Below are 25,676 nucleotides of genomic sequence, written 5' to 3'. Positions count from 1 at the left end.
TGGTCATGTTTTAAAGTATTAGTTATAGTATTAGTTCTAGTGGTAGTTCTAGTGGTAGTTATAGCATTAGTATGGTATTAGTTATACTGGTAGTTATAGCATTAGTAAGGTATTAGTTACAGTGCCTTGCGAAAGTATTCGGCCCCCTTGAACTTTGCGACCTTTCGCCACATTTCAGGCTTCAAACATAAAGATATAAAACTGTATTTTTTGTGAAGAATCAACAACAAGTGGGACACAATCATGAAGTGGAACGACATTTATTGGATATTTCAAACTTTTTTAACAAATCAAAAACTGAAAAATTGGGCGTGCAAAATTATTCAGCCCCTTTACTTTCAGTGCAGCAAACTCTCTCCAGAAGTTCAGTGAGGATCTCTGAATGATCCAATGTTGACCTAAATGACTAATGATGATAAATACAATCCACCTGTGTGTAATCAAGTCTCCGTATAAATGCACCTGCACTGTGATAGTCTGAGGTCCGTTAAAAGCGCAGAGAGCATCATGAAGAACAAGGAACACACCAGGCAGGTCCGAGATACTGTTGTGAAGAAGTTTAAAGCAGGATTTGGATACAAAAAGATTTCCCAAGCTTTAAACATCCCAAGGAGCACTGTGCAAGCGATAATATTGAAATGGAAGGAGTATCAGACCACTGCAAATCTACCAAGACCTGGCCGTCCCTCTAAACCTTCAGCTCATACAAGGAGAAGACTGATCATCGATGCAGCCAAGATGCCCATGATCACTCTGGATGAACTGCAGAGATCTACAGCTGAGGTGGGAGACTCTGTCCATAGGACAACAATCAGTCGTATATTGCACAAATCTGGCCTTTATGGAAGAGTGGCAAGAAGAAAGCCATTTCTTAAAGATATCCATAAAAAGTGTCATTTAAAGTTTGCCACAAGCCACCTGGGAGACACACCAAACATGTGGAAGAAGGTGCTCTGGTCAGATGAAACCAAAATTGAACTTTTTGGCAACAATGCAAAACGTTATGTTTGGCGTAAAAGCAACACAGCTCATCACCCTGAACACACCATCCCCACTGTCAAACATGGTGGTGGCAACATCATGGTTTGGGCCTGCTTTTCTTCAGCAGGGACAGGGAAGATGGTTAAAATTGATAGGAAGATGGATGGAGCCAAATACAGGACCATTCTCGAAGAAAACCTGATGGAGTCTGCAAAAGACCTGAGACTGGAACGGAGATTTGTCTTCCAACAAGACAATGATCCAAAACATAAAGCAAAATCTACAATGAAATGGTTCAAAAATAAACATATCCAGGTGTTAGAATGGCCAAGTCAAAGTCCAGACCTGAATCCAATCGAGAATCTGTGGAAAGAACTGAAAACTGCTGTTCACAAATGCTCTCCATCCAACCTCACTGAGCTCGAGCTGTTTTGCAAGGAGGAATGGGAAAAAAATTCAGTCTCTCGATGTGCAAAACTGATAGAGACATACCCCAAGAGACTTACAGCTGTAATCGCAGCAAAAGGTGGCGCTACAAAGTATTAACTTAAGGGGGCTGAATAATTTTGCACACCCAATTTTTCCGTTTTCGATTTGTTAAAAAAGTTTGAAATATCCAATAAATGTCGTTCCACTTCATGATTGTGTCCCACTTGTTGTTGATTCTTCACAAAAAAATACAGTTTTATATCTATGTTTGAAGCCTGAAATGTGGCAAAAGGTCGCAAAGTTCAAGGGGGCCGAATACTTTCAAAAGGCACTGTATAGTGGTAGTTCTAGTGGTAGTTATAGCATTAGTATGGTATTAGTTATACTGGTAGTTATAGCATTAGTAAGGTATTAGTTCTAGTGGTAGTTATAGCATTAGTATGGTATTGGTTATAGTGGTAGATATTTGGAAATGTATTAGGATCCTCATTAGCTGTTGTAAAAGCATCAGCTACTCTTCCTGGGTTCCACAAAACATGAAACATAATACAGAACATTAATAGACGAGAACAGCTCAAGGACAGAACTACATACATTTTTCAAAAAAGGCACACGTAGCCTACATATCAATGCATACATACAAACTATGTAGGTCAAGTAGGGGAGGGACGTTGTGCCGTGAGGAGTTGCTTTAGCTGTTTTTTGAAACCAGGTTTGCTGTTTTATTTGACCAATATGAGATGGAACAGTAATACTGTACACTTTCTTGAAATTTGTTCTGTATTTTGAGACTGTGAAAAGACCCCTGGTGGCATGTCTGATGGGATAAGTGTGCATGTCAGAGCTGTGTGTAAAATGACTATGTAAACAATTTGGGATTTTCAACACATTAATGTTTCTTATAAAAAGAAGAAGTGATGTAGTCAGTCTCTCCTCAACTCTTAGCCAAGATAGACTGGCATGCATAGTATTAATATCAGCCCTCTGATTACAATGAAGAGCAAGACGTGCCGCTCTGTTCTGTTCCAGCTGCAGCTTAACTAGGTCTTTCCTTGAAGCACTGGACCACACGACTGGACAATAATCAAGATCAGACAAAACTAGAGCCTTTACAGTGTGGTGTCAAAAAAATCAGAGCATCTCTTTATTACGGCTAGACCTCTCCCCATCTTTACACCCATTGAATCTATACGTTTTGACCATGACAGTTTACAATCTAAGGAAACACCAAGTAATTTAGTATCCTCAACTTGTACAACAGCCATACCATGCATTACCAGATTAAGCAGAGGTCTAGAACGTAGAGAATGATTTCTACCAAATACAATGCTCTTAGTTTTAGAGATGTTCAGGACCAGTTTATTACTGGCCACCCATTCCAAAACAGACTGCAGGGTTTCAGTGACTTCATTAGCTGTGGTTGCTGATACATGGACACACATGCTTTGTTTAATGCCAGTGGCAGGTCATTTGTAAAAATAGAAAAGAGTAGAGGGCCTAGAGAGCTGCCCTGCGGTACACCACACTTTACATGTTTGACTTTAGAGAAGCTTCCATTGAAGAAAACCCTCTGAGTTCTTCTAGATAGATGTCTCTGAATCCACGATATGGCAGAGGTTGAAAACCCTCTGAGTTCTTCTAGATAGATGTCTCTGAATCCACGATATGGCAGAGGTTGAAAAGCCATAACACATAAGTTATGTTACGGTCAATAATATCAAAGAATGCACTGAAATCTAACATTACAGCTCCCACAATCTTCTAATGATCAATTTCTTTCCACCAATCATCATTCATTTGTATTAGTGCAGTACATGTTGAGTGCCCTTCTCTATAAGCATGCTAAAACATCTGTTGTTAATTTGTTAAAAGAGATAGCATTGTATTTGGTTAAACACAATTTTTTCCAGCAGTTTGCTTAGAGCTGGCAGCAAGCTGATAGGTCTACTGTTAGAACCAGTAAAGGGGTAGCGTAATGACTCTGGCTTCCCTTCAGGCCTGAGGACAAAGACTTTCCTCTAGACTCAGATTAAAGATATGACAGATAGGAGTGGCTATAGTCAGCTACCATCCTCAGCAGCTTTCCATCTAAGTTGTCAATGTCAGGAGGTTTGTCATTATTGATCGATAACAATCATTTTCCCACCTCTCCCACACTAACTTCAAACTTAAACTGCTTTTCTTTCTAAATGTTTTTTTTTAATGCATTTCCAAATATCTACCACTATAACCAATACCATACTAATGCTATAACTACCACTATAACCAATACCATACTAATGCTATAACTACCACTATAACCAATACCATACTAATGCTATAACTACCACTATAACCAATAACATACTAATGCTATAACTACCACTATAACTACCACTATAACTAATACCATACTAATGCTATAACTACCACTATAACTAATATCATACTAATGCTACAGGGATATGGCTCTGAATATATACAGCAACACCTCCCCTATAAACATTACAGGGATATGACTCTGAATATACACAACACCTCCCCTATAAACATTACAGGGATATGGCTCTGAATATATACAACACCTCCCCTATAAACATTACAGGGATATGGCTCTGAATATATACAACACCTCCCCTATAAACATTACAGGGATATGACTCTGACTATATACAACACCTCCCCTATAAACATTACAGGGATATGGCTCTGAATATATATACAGCAACACCTCCCCTATAAACATTACAGGGATATGGCTCTGAATATACAGCAACACCTCCCCTATAAACATTACAGGGATATGACTCTGACTATATACAACACCTCCCCTATAAACATTACAGGGATATGGCTCTGAATATATATACAGCAACACCTCCCCTATAAACATTACAGGGATATGGCTCTGAATATACAGCAACACCTCCCCTATAAACATTACAGGGATATGACTCTGACTATATACAACACCTCCCCTATAAACATTACAGGGATATGACTGAATATACAGCAACACCTCCCCTATAAACATTACAGGGATATGACTCTGAATATATACAACACCTCCCCTATAAACATTACAGGGATATGGCTCTGACTATATACAACAACACCTCCCCTATAAACATTACAGGGATATGGCTCTGAATATATACAACACCTCCACTATAAACATTACAGGGATATGGCTCTGACTATATACAGCAACACCTCCCCCATACACATTACAGGGATATGGCTCTGAATATATATACAGCAACACCTCCCCTATAAACATTACAGGGATATGGCTCTGAATATATACAACACCTCCCCCATAAACATTCCTGTCTCTTCTATAGATGTTATATCCTTGTATTGCTACTGCTGTTTCATCAAAGGAATTATCTAAGTGAGTTTCAGAGATGGCCAGTAAATGAATGTTACGTATTTGATTTCATGAACCTTATTTCTAAGGCTACATATATTAATATGGGTTATTTTCAGCCCTTTCCTGGGCAGCTTATCCTCTCTAGCGCAGGGGTTCCGCTAGCGGAACACCTCGACAACATTCCGCTAGCGGAACACCTCGACAACATTCCGCTAGCGGAACACCTCGACAACATTCCGCTAGCGGAACACCTCGACAACATTCCGCTAGCGGAACACCTCGACAACATTCTGCTGAAAAGGCCGTGTGCGAAATTCACTTTTTTTTGTTGAAATATGTAACTTTCACACATTAACAAGTCCAATACAGCAAATGAAAGATAAACATCTTGTTAATCTACCCATCGTGTCCGATTTCAAAAATGTTTTACAGCTAAAGCACAACATATGATTATGTTAGATCACCGCCAAGTCGAAAAAACACACAGCTATTTTTCCAGCCAAAGATAGGAGTCACGAAAAGCAGAAATATAGATTAAATTAATCACTAACCTTTGATCCTCATCAGATGACACTCATAGGACATCATGTTACACAATACATGTATGTTTTGTTCGATAATGTGCATATTTATATCCAAAAATCTGTTTACATTGGCGCCTAATGTTTTAATTCCAAAATATCCGGTGATTTTGCAGAAATACTAATAATAAACATTGATAAAAGATACAACTGTTATTCACAGAATTAAAGATAGACTTCTCCTTAATGCAACCGCTGTGTCAGATTTAAAAAAAACTTTAAGTAAAAAGCATAATCTGAGAACGGCGCTCAGAGCCCAAAACAGCCAGAGGAATATCCGCCATTTTGGAATCAACCAAGTTAGAAACAACACCATTATTCACTTACCACTATTCACTTACCTCAGATGATCTTCATCAGAAGGCACTCCAAGGAATCCCAGTTTGACAATAAATGACTGATTTGTTGTAACTTGTTGTTAGCATGTTCAGCCCAGTAATCCATCTTCATGAGGCGCGAGCATTTCGTCCAGACAAAAACTCAAATTCTGTTACAGTCCTTTAGAAACATGTCAAACGATGTATGGAATCAATCGTTAGGATGTTTTTAACATAAAACATCAATAATGTTCCAACCAGAGAATTCCTTTTTCTGAAGAAAAGCACTGGAACGAGAGGTAACTCTGTCGGGAGCGCGTCATGAGACCAAGGCTCTCTGCCAGACCACTGTCTCATGAGCCCCTCCTTTATAGTAGAATCCTCATTCAATGTTCAAAAGACGAATGACATCTAGTGGAAGCCGTAGGAAGTGCAACCTCATCCATATCTCAATGTGTACTCGGTAGGCCAAGTGTTGAAAAACTACAAACATCAGATGTTCCAATTGCTGGTTGGATTTTTCTCAGGTTTTCGCCTCTGTTATACGCACAGACATCATTCAAACAGTTTTAGAAACGTCAGAGTGTTTTCTATCCAATACTAATAATAATATGCATATATTAGCATCTGGGACTGAGGAGCAGACAGTTCACTCTGGCCACGCTATTCATCCAAAAGTGAAAATGCTGCCCCCTATCCCAAAAAGGATTTATCAGAGACAGACATAATATGGAAAAGAGCAAACAAAGCAAGAGAAAACGTATACATTCAGCAGTCCACTAATCAGTTGGTTGGTTGGTTTGTTGGTTGGTTGGTTGGTTTGTTGGTTGGTTGGTTGGTTTGTTGGTTGGTTGGTTGGTTTGTTGGTTGGTTGGTTGGTTGGTTGGTTGGTTGGTTGGTTGGTTGGTTTGTTGGTTGGTTGGTTGGTTGGTTGGTTTGTGTTTTTTGGGGGGGGGGGGGGTTGGTTTGTTGGTTGGTTGGTTTGTTGGTTGGTTGGTTGGTTTGTTGGTTGGTTGGTTGGTTGGTTGGTTGGTTGGTTGGTTGGTTGGTTGGTTGGTTTGTTGGTTGGTTGGTTGGTTGGTTTTTGTTGTTGTTGGTTGGTTGGTTTGTGTTTTTTGGGGGGGGGGGGGTTGGTTTGTTGGTTGGTTGGTTTGTTGGTTGGTTGTTTTTTGTTGTTGTTGGTTGGTTGGTTTGTGTTTTTTGGGGGGGGGGTTGGTTGGTTTTTTTTGTTGTTTTTTTTGGCGGGATTGAAGTTACGAACCCATAGACATTGCTCTCTCATCCCTTCCAGGCTTCTGGGAGAGAGGGTGGACAATGAGACTCTCTTTCCAGAGCAGCTACCTCGTCCTTGAACATTAGTATGGTTGTAGTTATAGTGGTAGTATGGTGTATTTACGGTGGTAGTTATAGTGGTAGTATGGTGGTAGTTATAGTGGTAGTTATAGTGGTAGTATGGTGTAGTTACGGTGGTATTTGTAGTGGTAGTATGGTGTATTTACGGTGGTAGTTATAGTGGTAGTATGGTGGTAGTTATAGTGGTAGTATGGTGTAGTTACGGTGGTAGTTATAGTGGTAGTATGGTGTATTTACGGTGGTAGTTATAGTGGTAGTATGGTGTAGTTACGGTGGTAGTTGTAGTGGTAGTATGGTGGTAGTTATAGTGGTAGTATGGTGTAGTTACGGTGGTAGTTGTAGTGGTAGTATGGTGGTAGTTATAGCATTAGTATAATGGTAGTTATAGTCGTAGTTATAGCATAAGTATGGTGGTAGTTATAGAGGTAGTTATAGAGGTAGTTATAGAGGTAGTTATAGAGGTAGTTATAGAGGTAGTTATAGAGGTAGTTATAGAGGTAGTTATAGAGGTAGTTATAGAGGTAGTTATAGAGGTAGTGGTAGTATGGTTGTAGTGGTAGTATGGTGGTAGTTGTAGTGGTAGTATGGTGGTAGTTGTAGTGGTAGTATGGTGGTAGTTGTAGTGGTAGTATGGTGGTAGTTGTAGTGGTAGTATGGTGGTAGTTGTAGTGGTAGTATGGTGGTAGTTGTAGTGGTAGTATGGTTGTAGTGGTAGTATGGTGGTAGTTGTAGTGGTAGTATGGTGGTAGTTGTAGTGGTAGTATGGTGGTAGTTGTAGTGGTAGTATGGTGGTAGTTGTAGTGGTAGTATGGTGGTAGTTGTAGTGGTAGTATGGTGGTAGTTGGATCCCTGGTTGTGATAGGGTACTGGTAGAGAGGATCCCTGGTTGTGATAGGGTACTGGTAGAGAGGATCCCTGGTTGTGATAGGGTACTGGTAGAGAGGATCCCTGGTTGTGATAGGGTACTGGTAGAGAGGATCCCTGGTTGTGATAGGGTACTGGTAGAGAGGATCCCTGGTTGTGATAGGGTACTGGTAGAGAGGATCCCTGGTTGTGATAGGGTTTACCAAACCTTCATTAAGAGGGATCTTTTCTTCTTTCTACATCAGAAGCCTCGTTGACTTGAACCAGCAACCTAGCCGATACAGGACCAGGAGACCAGTCAACTCATTAGTTTCTGCGCCGTAGAGTTGGGGACCTCTTTGACTGTGGTAACGATGCCGGCAGAAACGCGTGTCACCGTGGACGGGACCTGCCAGGCTCTGTGCAAAACCCTGGTCTCTCAGAACGGGATCCAGAGAAACACGGCTGACATCTCCAAGTCTCTCCTCTACACATCACTGATGGGGCTGCTACTGGTTGTAGACAAAGAGGTGTGTTACTGTCTCTGACCCTGTCACAGGTACTGTCTCTGACCCTGTCACAGGTACTGTCTCTGACCCTGTCACAGGTACTGTCTCTAACCCTGTCACTGGTACTGTCTCTAACCCTGTCACAGGTACTGTCTCTAACCCTGTCACAGGTACTGTCTCTAACCCTGTCACAGGTACTGTCTCTAACCCTGTCACAGGTACTGTCTCTAACCCTGTCACTGGTACAGTCTCTAACCCTGTCACTGGTACTGTATCTAACCCTGTCACTGGTACTGTATCTAACCCTGTCACTGGTACTGTCTCTAACACTGTCACTGGTACCGTCTCTGACCCTGTCACTGGTACCGTCTCTAACCCTGTCACAGGTACCGTCTCTGACCCTGTCACTGGTACCGTCTCTGACCCTGTCACTGGTACCGTCTCTGACCCTGTCACTGGTACCGTCTCTGACCCTGTCACTGGTACCGTCTCTGACCCTGTCACTGGTACCGTCTCTGACCCTGTCACTGGTACCGTCTCTGACCCCGTCACTGGTACCGTCTCTGACCCCGTCACTGGTACTGTCTCTGACCCCGTCACTGGTACCCACTCTGACCCCGTCACAGGTACCCACTCTGACCCCGTCACAGGTACCCACTCTGACCCCGTCACAGGTACCCACTCTGACCCTGTCACAGGTACTGTCTCTAACCCTGTCACTGGTACTGTCTCTAACCCTGTCACTGGTACTGTCTCTAACCCTGTCACTGGTACTGTCTCTAACCCTGTCACAGGTACTGTCTCTAACCCTGTCACAGGTACTGTCTCTAACCCTGTCACTGGTACTGTCACAGGTACTGTCTCTAACCCTGTCACAGGTACTGTCTCTAACCCTGTCACAGGTACTGTCTCTAACCCTGTCACAGGTACTGTCTCTAACCCTGTCACAGGTACTGTCTCTAACCCTGTCAGCAGTGTTCTCTGTGTGTAATAGGATAAACGGTGTAGCCTCCTCTCTGAGCCGAACCAGATAAACAGGCTTAATCTGGCTGGGTTTTAACAGACACCCACCATGAGTTCCCACTAGGAAAGGGTTTTAACAGACACCCACCATGGATTCCCACTAGGAAAGGGTTTTAACAGACACCCACCATGAGTTCCCACTAGGAAGGGGTTCTAAAAGACACCCACCATGAGTTCCCACTAGGAAGGGGTTCTAAAAGACACCCACCATGAGTTCCCACTAGGAAGGGGTTTTAACAGACACCCACCATGGATTCCCACTAGGAAGGGGTTCTAAAAGACACCCACCATGAGTTCCCACTAGGAAGGGGTTTTAACAGACACCCACCATGGATTCCCACTAGGAAGGGGTTCTAAAAGACACCCACCATGGATTCCCACTAGGAAGGGGTTCTAAAAGACACCCACCATGGATTCCCACTAGGAAGGGGTTCTAAAAGACACCCACCATGAGTTCCCACTAGGAAGGGGTTTTAACAGACACCCACCATGGATTCCCACTAGGAAGGGGTTCTAAAAGACACCCACCATGGATTCCCACTAGGAAGGGGTTTTAACAGACACCCACCATGAGTTCCCACTAGGAAGGGGTTTTAACAGACACCCACAATGAGTTCCCACTAGGAAGGGGTTTTAACAGACACCCACCATGGATTCCCACTAGGAAGGGGTTCTAAAAGACACCCACCATGGATTCCCACTAGGAAGGGGTTTTAACAGACACCCACCATGAGTTCCCACTAGGAAGGGGTTCTAAAAGACACCCACCATGAGTTCCCACTAGGAAGGGGTTCTAAAAGACACCCACCATGGGTTCCCACTAGGAAGGGGTTCTAAAAGACACCCACCATGGGTTCCCACCAGGAAGGGGTTCTAAAAGACACCCACCATGGGTTCCCACTAGGAAAGGGTTCTAAAAGACACCCACCAACATTTCCTTTCCAACTAATAAACTGGGTCAGCAGCTCTTAAAATCCAGCTGGGCCAGCACAGATGTGACACATCCTGACTAACCAGGTGACTCTCTGGGCCAGCACAGGTGTTACACATCCTGAATAATGAGAACTCTGGGCCAGGTGTGACACATCCTGACTAACCAGGTGACTCTCTGGGCCAGCACAGGTGTTACACATCCTGAATAATGAGAACTCTGGGCCAGCACAGGTGTTACACATCCTGACTAACGAGGTGACTCCAGTACACAGACACACATGGGTGTGATGCCTGTAACAACTCACAGACCGACAACCATATGCCAGTTCAGCTCTGACTGTCTCTTCACCTCAGCTCTGACTGTCCCTTCACCTCAGCTCTGACTGTCCCTTCACCTCAGCTCTGACTGTCCCTTCACCTCAGCTCTGACTGAACCTTCACCTCAGCTCTGACTGACTGTCCCTTCACCTCAGCTCTGACTGTCCCTTTCACCTCAGCTCTGTCTGACTGTCCCTTTCACCTCAGCTCTGTCTGACTGTCCCTTTCACCTCAGCTCTGACTGACTGTCCCTTCCACCTCAGCTCTGACTGTCCCTTCCACCTCAGCTCTGACTGTCCCTTCCACCTCAGCTCTGACTGTCCCGTTCACCTCAGCTCTGACTGACTGTCCCTTCACCTCAGCTCTGACTGTCCCTTTCACCTCAGCTCTGACTGACTGTCCCTTTCACCTCAGCTCTGACTGACTGTCCCTTCCACCTCAGCTCTGACTGACTGTCCCTTCACCTCAGCTCTGTCTGACTGTCTCTTTCACCTCAGCTCTGACTGACTGTCTCTTTCACCTCAGCTTTGACTGTCCCCTTCACCTCAGCTCTGACTGTCCCCTTCACCTCAGCTCTGACTGTCCCCTTCACCTCAGCTCTGACTGTTCCCTTCACCTCAGCTCTGACTGTCCCTTCCACCTCAGCTCTGACTGTCCCTTCCACCTCAGCTCTGACTGTCCCTTCCACCTCAGCTCTGACTGTCACTTCCACCTCAGCTCTGACTGTGTCTTCCACCTCAGCTCTGACTGTGTCTTCCACCTCAGCTCTGACTGTGTCTTCCACCTCAGCTCTGACTGTCCCTTCCACCTCTGCTCTGACTGTCCCTTCCACCTCTGCTCTGACTGTCCCTTCCACCTCTGCTCTGACTGTCCCTTCCACCTCTGCTCTGACTGTCCCTTCCACCTCTGCTCTGACTGTCCCTTCCACCTCTGCTCTGACTGTCCCTTCCACCTCTGCTCTGACTGTCCCTTCCACCTCTGCTCTGACTGTCCCTTCCACCTCTGCTCTGACTGTCCCTTCCACCTCTGCTCTGACTGTCTCTTCCACCTCTGCTCTGACTGTCTCTTCCACCTCTGCTCTGACTGTCCCTTCCACCTCTGCTCTGACTGTCCCTTCCACCTCTGCTCTGACTGTCCCTTCCACCTCTGCTCTGACTGTCCCTTCCACCTCAGCTCTGACTGTCCCTTCCACCTCAGCTCTGACTGTCCCTTCCACCTCAGCTCTGACTGTCCCTTCCACCTCAGCTCTGACTGTCCCTTCCTGAATAATGAGAACTCTGGGCCAGCACAGGTGTTACACATCCTGACTAACGAGGTGACTCCAGTACACAGACACACATGGGTGTGATGCCTGTAACAACTCACAGACCGACAACCATATGCCAGTTCAGCTCTGACTGTCCCTTCACCTCAGCTCTGACTGACTGTCCCTTCACCTCAGCTCTGACTGACTGTCCCTTCACCTCAGCTCTGACTGACTGTCCCTTCCACCTCAGCTCTGTCTGACTGTCCCTTCCACCTCAGCTCTGACTGACTGTCCCTTTCACCTCAGCTCTGTCTGACTGTCCCTTTCACCTCAGCTCTGTCTGACTGACCCTTTCACCTCAGCTCTGTCTGACTGTCCCTTTCACCTCAGCTCTGACTGTCCCTTCCACCTCAGCTCTGACTGTCCCTTCCACCTCAGCTCTGACTGTCCCTTCCACCTCAGCTCTGACTGTCCCTTCCACCTCAGCTCTGACTGTCCCTTCCACCTCAGCTCTGACTGTCCCGTTCACCTCAGCTCTGACTGTCCCGTTCACCTCAGCTCTGACTGTCCCGTTCACCTCAGCTCTGACTGTCCCGTTCACCTCAGCTCTGACTGTCCCTTCCACCTCAGCTCTGACTGTCCCTTCCACCTCAGCTCTGACTGTCCCTTCCACCTCAGCTCTGACTGTCCCTTCCACCTCAGCTCTGACTGTCCCGTTCACCTCAGCTCTGACTGACTGTCCCTTTCACCTCAGCTCTGACTGACTGTCCCTTCCACCTCAGCTCTGACTGACTGTCCCTTCACCTCAGCTCTGACTGACTGTCCCTTCACCTCAGCTCTGACTGTCCCTTTCACCTCAGCTCTGACTGACTGTCCCTTTCACCTCAGCTCTGACTGACTGTCCCTTCCACCTCAGCTCTGACTGACTGTCCCTTCACCTCAGCTCTGTCTGACTGTCTCTTTCACCTCAGCTCTGACTGACTGTCTCTTTCACCTCAGCTCTGACTGTCCCCTTCACCTCAGCTCTGACTGTCCCCTTCACCTCAGCTCTGACTGTCCCCTTCACCTCAGCTCTGACTGTCCCCTTCACCTCAGCTCTGACTGTCCCCTTCACCTCAGCTCTGACTGTCCCCTTCACCTCAGCTCTGACTGTCCCTTCCACCTCAGCTCTGACTGTCCCTTCCACCTCAGCTCTGACTGTCCCTTCCACCTCAGCTCTGACTGTCCCTTCCACCTCAGCTCTGACTGTCCCTTCCACCTCAGCTCTGACTGTCCCTTCCACCTCAGCTCTGACTGTCCCTTCCACCTCAGCTCTGACTGTCCCTTCCACCTCAGCTCTGACTGTCCCTTCCACCTCAGCTCTGACTGTCCCTTCCACCTCAGCTCTGACTGTCCCTTCCACCTCAGCTCTGACTGTCCCTTCCACCTCAGCTCTGACTGTCCCTTCCACCTCAGCTCTGACTGTCCCTTCCACCTCAGCTCTGACTGTCCCTTCCACCTCAGCTCTGACTGTCCCTTCCACCTCAGCTCTGACTGTCCCTTCCACCTCTGCTCTGACTGTCCCTTCCACCTCTGCTCTGACTGTCCCTTCCACCTCAGCTCTGACTGTCCCTTCCACCTCAGCTCTGACTGTCCCTTCCACCTCAGCTCTGACTGTCCCTTCCACCTCAGCTCTGACTGTCCCTTCCACCTCAGCTCTGACTGTCCCGTTCACCTCAGCTCTGACTGTCCCGTTCACCTCAGCTCTGACTGTCCCGTTCACCTCAGCTCTGACTGTCCCTTCCACCTCAGCTCTGACTGTCCCTTCCACCTCACCTCTGACTGTCCCTTCCACCTCAGCTCTGACTGACTGTCCCTTCCACCTCAGCTCTGACTGACTGTCCCGTTCACCTCAGCTCTGACTGTCCCGTTCACCTCAGCTCTGACTGACTGTCCCGTTCACCTCAGCTCTGACTGACTGTCCCGTTCACCTCAGCTCTGACTGTCCCTTCCACCTCAGCTCTGACTGTCCCGTTCACCTCAGCTCTGACTGTCCCGTTCACCTCAGCTCTGACTGTCCCGTTCACCTCAGCTCTGACTGACTGTCCCGTTCACCTCAGCTCTGACTGACTGTCCCGTTCACCTCAGCTCTGACTGACTGTCCCTTTCACCTCAGCTCTGACTGACTGTCCCGTTCACCTCAGCTCTGACTGACTGTCCCGTTCACCTCAGCTCTGACTGACTGTCCCGTTCACCTCAGCTCTGACTGTCCCGTTCACCTCAGCTCTGACTGTCCCTTTCACCTCAGCTCTGACTGACTGTCCCTTTCACCTCAGCTCTGACTGACTGTCCCGTTCACCTCAGCTCTGACTGACTGTCCCGTTCACCTCAGCTCTGACTGACTGTCCCGTTCACCTCAGCTCTGACTGACTGTCCCGTTCACCTCAGCTCTGACTGACTGTCCCGTTCACCTCAGCTCTGACTGTCCCTTTCACCTCAGCTCTGACTGACTGTCCCGTTCACCTCAGCTCTGACTGACTGTCCCGTTCACCTCAGCTCTGACTGTCCCGTTCACCTCAGCTCTGACTGACTGTCCCGTTCACCTCAGCTCTGACTGTCCCGTTCACCTCAGCTCTGACTGTCCCGTTCACCTCAGCTCTGACTGTCCCGTTCACCTCAGCTCTGACTGACTGTCCCGTTCACCTCAGCTCTGACTGTCCCGTTCACCTCAGCTCTGACTGTCCCGTTCACCTCAGCTCTGACTGACTGCCCCGTTCACCTCAGCTCTGACTGACTGTCCCGTTCACCTCAGCTCTGACTGTCCCGTTCACCTCAGCTCTGACTGACTGTCCCGTTCACCTCAGCTCTTACTGTCCCTTCCACCTCAGCTCTGACTGACTGTCCCGTTCACCTCAGCTCTGATTGTCCCGTTCACCTCAGCTCTGACTGTCCCTTCCACCTCAGCTCTGACTGTCCCGTTCACCTCAGCTCTGACTGTCCCGTTCACCTCAGCTCTGACTGTCCCGTTCACCTCAGCTCTGACTGTCCCGTTCACCTCAGCTCTGACTGTCCCGTTCACCTCAGCTCTGACTTCGTCTGAATCTTCTCCACAGAAAGAAAAACTCAAGGTTGGGAGTGGAAGAGTCGGCCTTCGTAACGTAGGAAACACGGTAAGTCCTTGTGTTTGACGTGTGATGTGTGTGTCAGGGTGGGGGAAATTTGGGAAATCGGTTCAAGGGTAGGTAACATAAACGTAACCACATACACTTCACTTTGACATTTTTTTCAGTTGTATTACTTAAAAACCGATCAGAATGATGTAATATGTAGGATCTGGCAGTTGTAATGGGAACTCAAACAGAAATAACTTCAAATGTAGAACTTCAAATTAAACAATCCTTTGCACTCTTGACTATTGGTTTCAATTAGATTTTCATCCAATTTATTAGCAAATACTTCAATGTATTGTTACAAAACTTGCAAGGTTGCTAGCCAACTAGCCTGTTAGCCCTACCAGCTTGCTAATGTTAAGGTTATGTTAGCACTGACCCTTATTGATAATGGCGCCAGAGGGGGGGGGGGGCTGACGTTTTTTGGGCTCCTAACCAACTGTGCTATTTTGTTTGTTTTTCGCGTTGTTTGTAACTCATTTTTTACCAAATGTTGCTGCTACCGTCTCTTATGACCTAAAAGAGCTTCTGGATATCAGAACCATGATTACTCACCTCGAACTGGACAAATATGTTTTCTTTAATGAGTCCACCGCGAAGGATATACTGCTTCTCAGAGACAAGTCCCAAATCCCCATCACCGTGTGAAGAAAAGACAGGGGAGAAGGGTAGGGTTCCTTGTAAGAATTTGCAGAGAAGTAGGCGAACCACAACTTATTGGCCAACTTCAATCATTGGAAAAGAAACTGGATGATCAACGATTAAGACTCTCCTACCAACGGGACATCAAAAACTGTAATATCTTATTGTAACTTACACCTCTTGGAGGAGGGAACGCAACACCCTGCTACAGGGTGATATGAAAGAGATATGTGACTGTCGGTGCGGGTAATTAAACCCACCTGACCCTGCTGCTCTGAGCTCACCTGTGGTTAGTGATTGAGGTGTGATGGTAGGTTGTGAGTTTGGATGATTTGTTTAGTTTATGTGTGCTCAGTAGGCTGCAGTGTACAAAATGGATGCCTCTGTCATCTCCAAGTTTATTGAAGCGCCCTCTGTTGATCGTTTGGTGGGGTTGAGGAAAGTAGACCTTTTCGCTATAGCTTACCATTATGGACTCTTTATCCCTGAGAAAGCCCTAAAGGCAGCTGAGCTTTTGGTGCTACTCAGGGAGGGTTTAATGAGAAAACAGATTTTCTCTTTGAAAGATGAGGAGAGGGAGGCTTCAGGAGAGGAGACGGGTAGACCTTCCGATGCCAAGTCGGAGGACCCCCTTTACATTGCCCCGATTTGACCCTTTATCTTCTGCTTCGGGTCGTTCAGACGGGACCGCCAGGCTGAAGGTGACGCTGGCCCGGTTAGAAGCAGAAGATAAAGAGAGACAGATGAAGTTCGATTTAGAAATTATGAAAATCGACAAGGAGGTGAGGATCTGACAACTGGAACTAGACGCTGGCGCCAGTGTGGCTCCATAACCTGCCCGTCATCATACCTGCTTCGATGTGATTCAAAATATTGCCTTAGTCCCTCCGTTTCGGGAGTCGGAAGTTGATTCCTATTTCTCTGCATTTGAGCGTGTTGCCGCATTTGAGCCTGGAGCCGAAGCTAACACCTTTGCTGATATTTGGGAATTGATGCTGTTGGAGGACTTTAAAAGCAACCTCCCAGATATAATTGTAGTTCATTTAAATGAACAGAAGGTGGTGACATTGGCCCAAGCAGCAGTGTTGGCAGATGAGTACGCTTTGACACACAAGACTGTCTTTGGTGCTCCGCGTTTTGAAGGCCGGACGATTACGTCATCAGTTCCTCGTTCAGGTCGCTTCTCCTCCGACCCTAAGCCTTTTCATGAAATCCGTGAATGTTTTTACTGTCACCAAAAGGGACACGTGATTGCGGACTGACCATTTTTTTTATTTTTTTATTTTACCTTTATTTAACCAGGTAGGCAAGTTGAGAACAAGTTCTCATTTACAACTGCGACCTGGCCAAGATAAAGCAAAGCAGTTCGACACATACAACAACACAGAGTTACACATGGAGTAAAACAAACATACAGTCAATAATACTGTATAAACAAGTCTATATACGATGTGAGCAAATGAGGTGAGATAAGGGAGGTAAAGGCAAAAAAAGGCCATGGTGGCAAAGTAAATACAATATAGCAAGTAGAACACTGGACTGGTAGATTTGCAATGGAAGAAAGTGCAAAGTAGAGATAGAAATAATGGGGTGCAAAGGAGCTAAATAAATAAATACAGTAGGGGGAGAGGTAGTTGTTTGGGCTAAATTATAGATGGGCTATGTACAGGTGCAGTAATCTGTGAGCTGCTCTGACAGTTGGTGCTTAAAGCCAGTGAGGGAGATAAGTGTTTCCAGTTTCAGAGATTTTTGTGGTTTGTTCCAGTCATTGGCGGCAGAGAACTGGAAGGAGAGGCGGCCAAAGTAAGAATTGGTTTTGGGGGTGACCAGTGAGATATACCTGCTGGAGCGCGTGCTACAGGTGGGTGCTGCTATGGTGACCAGCGAGCTGAGATAAGGGGGGACTTTACCTAGCAGGGTCTTGTAGATGACCTGGAGCCAGTGGATTTGGCGACGAGTATGAAGCGAGGGCCAGCCAACGAGAGCGTACAGGTCGCAGTAGTGGGTAGTATATGAGGCTTTGGTGACAAAACGGATGGCACTGTGATAGACTGCATCCAATTTATTGTGTAGGGTATTGGAGGCTATTTTTTAAATGACATCGCCAAAGTCGAGGATTGGTAGGATGGTCAGTTTTACAAGGGTATGTTTGGCAGCATGAGTGAAGGATGCTTTGTTGCGAAATAGGAAGCCAATTCTAGATTTAACTTGTTGTGTGATGTGAGTCTGGAAGGAGAGTTTACAGTCTAACCAGACACCTAGGTATTTGTAGTTGTCCACGTATTCTAAGTCAGAGCCGTCCAGAGTAGTGATGTTGGACAGGCGGGTAGGTGCAGGCAGCGATCGGTTGAAGAGCATGCATTTAGTTTTACTTGTATTTAAGAGCAGTTGGAGGCCACGGAAGGAGAGTTGTATGGCATTGAAGCTTGCCTGGAGTGTTGTTAACACAGTGTCCAAAGAAGGGCCAGAAGTATACAGAATGGTGTCGTCTGCGTAGAGGTGGATCAGAGACTCACCAGCAGCAAGAGCGACATCATTGATGTATACTGAGAAGAGAGTCGGTCCAAGAATTTAACCCTGTGGCACCACCATAGAGACTGCCAGAGGTCCGGACAACAGGCCCTCCGATTTGACACACTGAACTCTATCAGAGAAGTAGTTGCCAATCATTTGAGAAACCAAGGCTAAGGCCTGAAAAATAAACCAAAACCCCTAAATTGAAAAGCATGGGTTTAGTCCAGTGTTTGGCTCGTCCGTTAGACTGAGTTACACTTTTGCGAAACCGGATCCTATCTATCTTCCGTTTATCTCTGCCGGTTGTGTTTCCTTAACTGGAGAACAAGCTGAACAAAAGCCCATACAAATCTTACGAGACACTGGGGCGGCGCAGTCAGTAATCATTACTGATGCTTTACCCTGGTCTCCTAAAACGTATTGTGGCTCATGTCATATTACAGGGGATAGAGACAAACCACACCTGTACCATTACACTGGGTCCACTTAGTGTCAGACTTGGTATCAGGACATTTCCGTGTTGGTGTAGTGTCTACGCTGCCAGTAAAAGGAGTCACATTGCTACTAGGGAATGATATTGCTGGTGGTAACATCACTCCTGTGTTAGAAGTAGTAGACAAGCCAGAAATCAGAACTACAGATGATCAATTTGTTCAAGCATTTCCACATGTTTTTCCTGCTTGTGTGTTAACGAGGGCATCATCTCGTAAGCTAGGAGATGTGGTGGATTTGGATAGTTCCATTTTTGATAATGTTGAGGTAGAAGACAATGCACCGAGTATTCCTTCTGCAAGGCCGACAGTTTTTACTCCCTTAACAACTAAGGCAGGGAAAGCGAAATCGCATCCCAATTACATGACATCTTTTGTCTGTCACACCCGAGAAGATGATAGAATGTCAAAAGGGAGACACCAAGTGTTTTGCTTTGGTAATTTCCACTGAGGAAGCTAAAACTAGGGAGACCGCCTACTTTATGGAAGCAGGAGTTTTGATGCGTAAATGGGCAGCTCATGACACCGTTAGTAACTGGAGTGAAGTGTGTCAAGTGGTTGTTCATGACCAGGCGAGTGAGCCTAGCCAACCACCACCAACTCCACACAACTAAAACATACTGTAACCGCAGAGCAAAGTCACACTTTTAAAATAATGCAGGCTGAGTTAGCTACCAAAGCGAGGGGTGGGGTAGGTGCTTCACCTGGCCAAGGGAGAGTCGGGGAAATCCGATATAGATAGATTCCAGATGTCAGTCAGCTAGCGTGCTAGTACTAAGCAAAGGTGCAGAAGTTACGTAACTCCTTTAGCTTCCTTCACAGAGAACAAAAAGGAGAACAGACGAGCTACTACACTTTAATTTGATCAAGCAGGAAGGCATTAGAGTCTGCCGTGCCAACGGGTTCCCACTAGATAACACACCCACAAAGTCCATGAAGAGCATGTTGCTGCATGGCTGCACTTCCTCGTGATTGGTAGATTTTAGCTCACCACCACTAACACTTGCAGGTCTGGGGTGTAGTTACATGCTAGCATGGCTAGCTTGAGCTAGCTAACTAGCTAGCATACGAACTCGGTAGCACAGAGTAGATTCTCCATATGACATTTAGAAAAAGTGCATTGTGGGTAGTTTAGACGATATCCAGAAATAAGTTAATAAATACTGTATGTAATAACCCAAAAACATAACTATGTTTGTAGTTTAGGTAACCAGATGGTGACTACAACTAACGTTAAAACCTCTACGGGATCGGTGTCCCTATACAGGGATGAATGATGCTTACGTGCACTAATGTGATGGCTTTGTAAGTAACAGCCAACTTTCCAGGACATAGACATGTCTTATATGGGCAGACTGCACTATCCAATTTACAGTAGCATTACAGTGAAAGACAACCATGTTATTGTTTGAGCACAACAACAACAACAACAACAACAACAACAACAACAAATGTTTATCACGGCAACTGGTTTGATACATTCACCTCTGAAGGTAAATAATATACTTACATTCAGTAATCTGCTCTGATTTGTCATCCTGAGCGTCCCAGAGATAAAATGTAGCATAGTTTAGTTTGGTAAAATACGTTTGTTCATTGGATATATTGAAATGTAGGAACTGGGGTCTACAGTTTGACCCCACTGCTGTCTCTGGCTCCACACCCATCTCGCCCGGCCATCTAGATGTGTGATAGTTAGTGTATAAGCTAATGATCCTTCATGTATGACATTTCTGGGAGTGTGTAAACTAAAATGTTGTATTACCATAGCATGTTTGTATGTTCTCTACAGTTATGTACTCGAAAATGTATCAATTGACCAATTCGGCACATTTGGGCAGACTTGATACAAAATACTGTGCAGTATTACAACTGGATCAATCTGAAACGTTGCACACACACTGCTGCCATCTAGTGGCCAAAATCTAACTTGCACCTAAACTGCAATATTATATTATGGCCTTTCTCTTGCATTTCATAGATGGAAGAATATTTTTTTCTAAACTCATGTTTATTATATTTGACCAGATTCTTTAAAAAAATGTATTTAACCTTTATTTAACTAGGCAAGTCAGTTAAGGACACATTCTTATTTACAATGACGGCCTACAGTAGATCTAATGTATTATATTCTCCTACATCTCCCACATTTCCACAAACTTCAAAGTGTTTCCTTTCAAATGGTATCAATAATATGAATATCCTTGCTTCAGGTCCTGAGCTACAGGCAGTTAGATTTGGGTATGTCATTTTAGGTGAAAATTGAAAAAAATAGGTTTTATGTTACTAAGTCTTTGACCACACTGTGTTACTCTGGTGAGTAAAAACGTATGATTTCATCTCTCTCTCTCTCAGTGTTTTCTGAATGCGGTGGTTCAGTGTCTATCTCACACCAGAGGTCTGAGGGACTACTGTCTGGTCAAAGCCTACAGACAGGAGATGTGCAGTAGCGAGGAACCACACCTCATGGAGGGTAAATACAACCTTTTCCTTTCCTCTCTTTCAGCGTTTCGGTTCTCTGACCTCTGACCTCTCCCACCCAGCGTTCTCCCAGGTGCTGTTGAGTCTCTGGGACGTGAACGAAGAAAACCATAACACAGAAGTGAATCCTGGGAAGTTCTACAGCATCTTCAAAGACGCGGTGCCTTACTTCAGCGGATACAGGTAGGTGTGTGCAGGGCCCTGGGCATAAGTGGTTCAGTCACAACTTACTGTTCAACATTTGAGCAAATCAAGGTGCAATTTCAAAATGTCTTATGTCAGTCACTGACAGTCACTCAATTAGCCCATGTTAGCTAACATTTTTCTTTAGATTGATTGGTAAGTTAGTCAAGCGGCCAGCTATCTAAACTTGTAGTAATCGTTGCCGAATTATCACCCGGGCATGAAGGGCACGTGCCCAGGGGGCCTGACTTTCAGGGGGCACCCCATTTGATTTTGTCATTTTCACTCAGATATCATAATGACATGGCTTAAGTCATGGAAAAATTTGAAGAATTTAAAAATACATTATCCACACCATGGCAAAATGTGTAAAACCTCAGGAAATTATCTGAAAAACGGACATTTCCTCCACCAATGGCAAAATTATTAGCATATGTTTAGTTATAAAATTGCTAAATGTTCTCTCTGCCCCATGTCAAAATGTGTAGAATTAAAGGAAATTAACTTTAAAACAAAAATCTCTTTAAAGACCAAATCTCGTCTAGGGCTCCCAAAAGACTAGAGCCGGCCGTGTGTGTGCACGTGCAAAACTATTGTAGAGCAGTGAGAACATCTCTACTTCCTTCCAGTCAACAGGATGCTCAGGAGTTTCTGAGGTTCTTATTGGACAGGCTTCACTGTGAGATCAACCGTCGGCCGTACGTCCGGCTCACCAGCCTGGAGCCTGAACCCAAATGCACCACAGTCAGGTACAGAGACATGGAAGGGTCCAAATGCACTAAAGACCACCTAATGACCTACTGAGGCAAGATTCAACCTCTAGTCCTAAATATTAACGTTCCACCCTCTTTCTAACTCTCTCTCTCTCTTTCACTCTGTCTCTCCCCGCATTTTTTTCTTTCCCTATGTCTCACTCTCTCTCAGGATTGACGAGCAGGCGTCTGCAATGTGGAAGAGACACCTGGAGAGGGACGACAGTAAGATCGTAGGTGAGCATGAAGAGATTTGGAGCTGCTGATCACATCACAGTATTGTAACCTTTTATTTCTTAAGATTAGTTTATTGTTATCGTGATCTATTCCCCTCTCTCTCTCTCTCTCTGTCTCTGTCTCTCTCTTTCTCTCTCTCTCTATCTCTGTCTCTCTGTCTCTCTTTCTCTCTCGCTCTCAGATCTGTTTACAGGTCAGCTGCGTAGTTCTCTCCACTGCTCTGTGTGTTCTCACTACTCCACCTGCTTCGACGTCTTCTGCGACCTGTCTCTACCCGTCCCTAAGAGGAGTGCAGCAGGGGGCGGGTCTCTGAGGGAGTGTCTTGATCTGTTCACACAGGAAGAGAAGCTGGACGAGGAGAACGCTCCCGTAAGACAACACTGTATTTTTCAGTGTTTTCCAGAAGTACTAAACAAGCTGATAATAGCCGGCTACATTTTCCCCTTCATTAAGTCGGCCGACTGAATAAAGTCAATCTCCTAAACCCCTTTGCTATTCATAAATCCAACAACATAGTTATATGTCCATGGTATCTCATCGAGACAGTAAACCAAATATCTTGTTTGTGTTTTCCTAGTATTCGAGTCCTGCCGCTGACCGCTAAAGTGACTTGTCAGTGTAGCCTGATGAGTTGGGATGTTCGGGAACAAAGCAATAGGGTCCAGCTGTTTACGTCATCTCTCAGGGCCGGTCATCTCTCGGGGGCCGGTCATCTCTCGGGGGCCGGTCATCTCTCGGGGGCCGGTCATCTCTCGGGGGCCGGTCATCTCTCGGGGGCCGGTCATCTCTCGGGGCCGGTCATCTCTCGGGGCCGGTCATCTCTCGGGGGCCGGTCATCTCCCGGGGGCCGGTCATCTTGAGGGGGCCGGTCATCTTGAGGGGCCGGTCATCTTGAGGGGGCCTCTGTGCATCTTGAGGGGGCCTCTGTGCATCTCTCGGGGGCCGGTCATCTCTCGGGGGCCGGTCATCTTGAGGGGGCCGGTCATCTCTCGGGGCCGGTCATCTCTCGGGGCCGGTCATCTCTCGGGGGCCGGTCATCTCTCGGGGGCCGGTCATCTTGAGGGGCCGGTCATCTTGAGGGGCCGGTCATCTCTCGGGGGCCGGTCATCTCTCGGGGGCCGGTCATCTCTCGGGGGCCGGTCATCTTGAGGGGCCGGTCATCTTGAGGGGGCCGGTCATCTCTCGGGGGCCGGTCATCTCTCGGGGGCCGGTCATCTCTCGGGGCCGGTCATCTCTCGGGGGCCGGTCATCTCTCGGGGGCCGGTCATCTCTCGGGGGCCGGTCATCTCTCGGGGGCCGGTCATCTCTCGGGGGCCGGTCATCTCTCGGGGGCCGGTCATCTCTCGGGGGCCGGTCATCTCTCGGGGGCCGGTCATCTTGAGGGAAAGGAGTGGATATTTAGAAAGGAAGCATAAAAGGAGAAGTGGGGGTGTTGCTATGGTGACCAGTGAGCTGAGATAAGGCGGGGCTTTACCAAACAAAGACTTATAATTGTTTTTATATGGTTCCTTTCTAAATGTCCACTCCTTTCGACACCCCCACTTTTCCTCTGATGACCTATCAGCAGCATAGAGACCCTGAAGCATCTGCTCTGATGACCTATCAGCAGCATAGAGACCCTGAAGCATCTGCTCTGATGACCTATCAGCAGCATAGAGACCCTGAAGCATCTGCTCTGATGACCTATCAGCAGCATAGAGACCCTGAAGCATCTGCTCTGATGACCTATTAGCAGCATAGAGACCCTGAAGCATCTGCTCTGATGACCTATCAGCAGCATAGAGACCCTGAAGCATCTGCTCTGATGACCTATCAGCAGCATAGAGACCCTGAAGCATCTGCTCTGATGACCTATCAGCAGCATAGAGACCCTGAAGCATCTGCTCTGATGACCTATCAGCAGCATAGAGACCCTGAAGCATCTGCTCTGATGACCTATCAGCAGCATAGAGACCCTGAACCGTCTGCTCTGAGAGATGACATCCAGCCGGACACCTCTCCAACAAGGACTATTTTTGAACGGATCTTTTAGGTAAAACTGAACCGAATCTCATCGGTGTGAGAGCAGTTCAATTGGCTCCTTAATTTGCATACTGATAGGCTACGACTTTTTTAGTGTTTATCTGCAGATACATTTCGAAAACATTTTGAAGATGTTGAATCGTCACTACAGGAACAATAGGTAGTGGACAGAGAGCCTCATTCTGGTCCCAAAAAATATGAAATAAGAAAACCGATGAAAGGATATATAAGCTAATGTCATGCATGATACTAGTAATATTAATTTAAAGATATGGATATAGGCCTACTGTGTCCACCATAGAGACTGCTGCTTTGTGTGTAGCAGAGGCCATAACAAGCAGGTCTATTCCTCGCTGTCTGACTTTGAATAAAACAGGATGAACAACATTTTTGCATTTAAAAAAATAATAATTTTCCTACAATTCTATATTTTTTTCTTCAACAAGGAATCCATGTAAATATAACAGAACACAACCTTTTTTCTGTTTTCGCTACAATGAAAGAGGAGACTATATTTAGTTGTTTTAAAATTAAATTCAAAGGGTAGACGACTAGTTTTTCTGACTAAATTACTAATCTACTGCTTTCCCTGTCAGGATGTTTATGAGTCACGGAGTTGGTAGGGTTTCAGACCTGTCAATCAATCACTGTGGGTGTCCTGACAATCCCACCCACGGTGACCCATTCACAGGCCTAACTGTTAAAGGAATAGTTCACCCAAATTACAAAATGAAACATTTCTTTCCTTACTCTAAGTGTTCACTCCAATATAATACACACTTTGAAAAACAGTTAAACTGTGAATATGCCTTTAATCTCAAGAGGAGACAGGTTTAAATGTTAAAAAATATTTAGTTCCATAGAAAACAGACCTGATCGTATAGGCTAGTAAAGGGTGGGCAATTCAAAGCTGTGTTTGTTAGGGATGGGCAAAAAGCGTGACACCAATCAGCCCCCCGAGGACGGGAGTTGCCCACCCATGAGACGGTAACCATAACAACTTAGCGCGCTGAATTCATCCATTTTCAGTCATTTTAATTGCAAAGCCATGTCTTTCTATTGAATACCTTACTTATTTTGACCAATCTGAGAGGTAAAGTCGTTAAAGTATTCAATAATTTATCTGTGTATTTTCGGGTTGGAATCAAGTCATTACAATGTTCCAGAGGGCAGCGACAGAGCTGCTTCTGCAACAAATTGAAACGTCAGGGGGCCTCTGGGCCCCCCCAGCGTTGAACTCCCTGGCTGGCTACTCCATGTACTTACAGAAGACACTTGTTCACACCTTGAAAGTTACTTTCAAATACTTTATCTTTATGC

General features: G+C 45.9%; 1 protein-coding gene across 2 annotated transcripts in view; it reads left to right on the top strand.

The window, feature by feature from the left end:
- LOC139367799 (ubiquitin specific peptidase 21) overlaps positions 1 to 25,676 on the top strand; it is a 29,693-nt gene that overhangs the window by 101 nt on the left and 3,916 nt on the right. For both annotated transcript variants that reach the window (XM_071106135.1, XM_071106134.1), the window contains exons 2-8: positions 8,123 to 8,386; positions 14,978 to 15,034; positions 21,037 to 21,154; positions 21,225 to 21,345; positions 21,975 to 22,094; positions 22,270 to 22,334; positions 22,516 to 22,703. In XM_071106135.1, coding sequence (XP_070962236.1) covers positions 8,231 to 8,386; positions 14,978 to 15,034; positions 21,037 to 21,154; positions 21,225 to 21,345; positions 21,975 to 22,094; positions 22,270 to 22,334; positions 22,516 to 22,703 — 825 coding nt within the window. In that variant the 5' untranslated portion in view covers positions 8,123 to 8,230. The remainder of the gene's footprint in view (positions 1 to 8,122; positions 8,387 to 14,977; positions 15,035 to 21,036; positions 21,155 to 21,224; positions 21,346 to 21,974; positions 22,095 to 22,269; positions 22,335 to 22,515; positions 22,704 to 25,676) is intronic.

This window comes from Oncorhynchus clarkii, chromosome 16 (assembly GCF_045791955.1).
Source record: "Oncorhynchus clarkii lewisi isolate Uvic-CL-2024 chromosome 16, UVic_Ocla_1.0, whole genome shotgun sequence".
Taxonomy (NCBI): domain Eukaryota; kingdom Metazoa; phylum Chordata; class Actinopteri; order Salmoniformes; family Salmonidae; genus Oncorhynchus; species Oncorhynchus clarkii.
The sequence above is the reverse complement of the archived record's forward strand: the minus strand, read 5'-3'. Positions and strand labels throughout refer to the sequence as shown.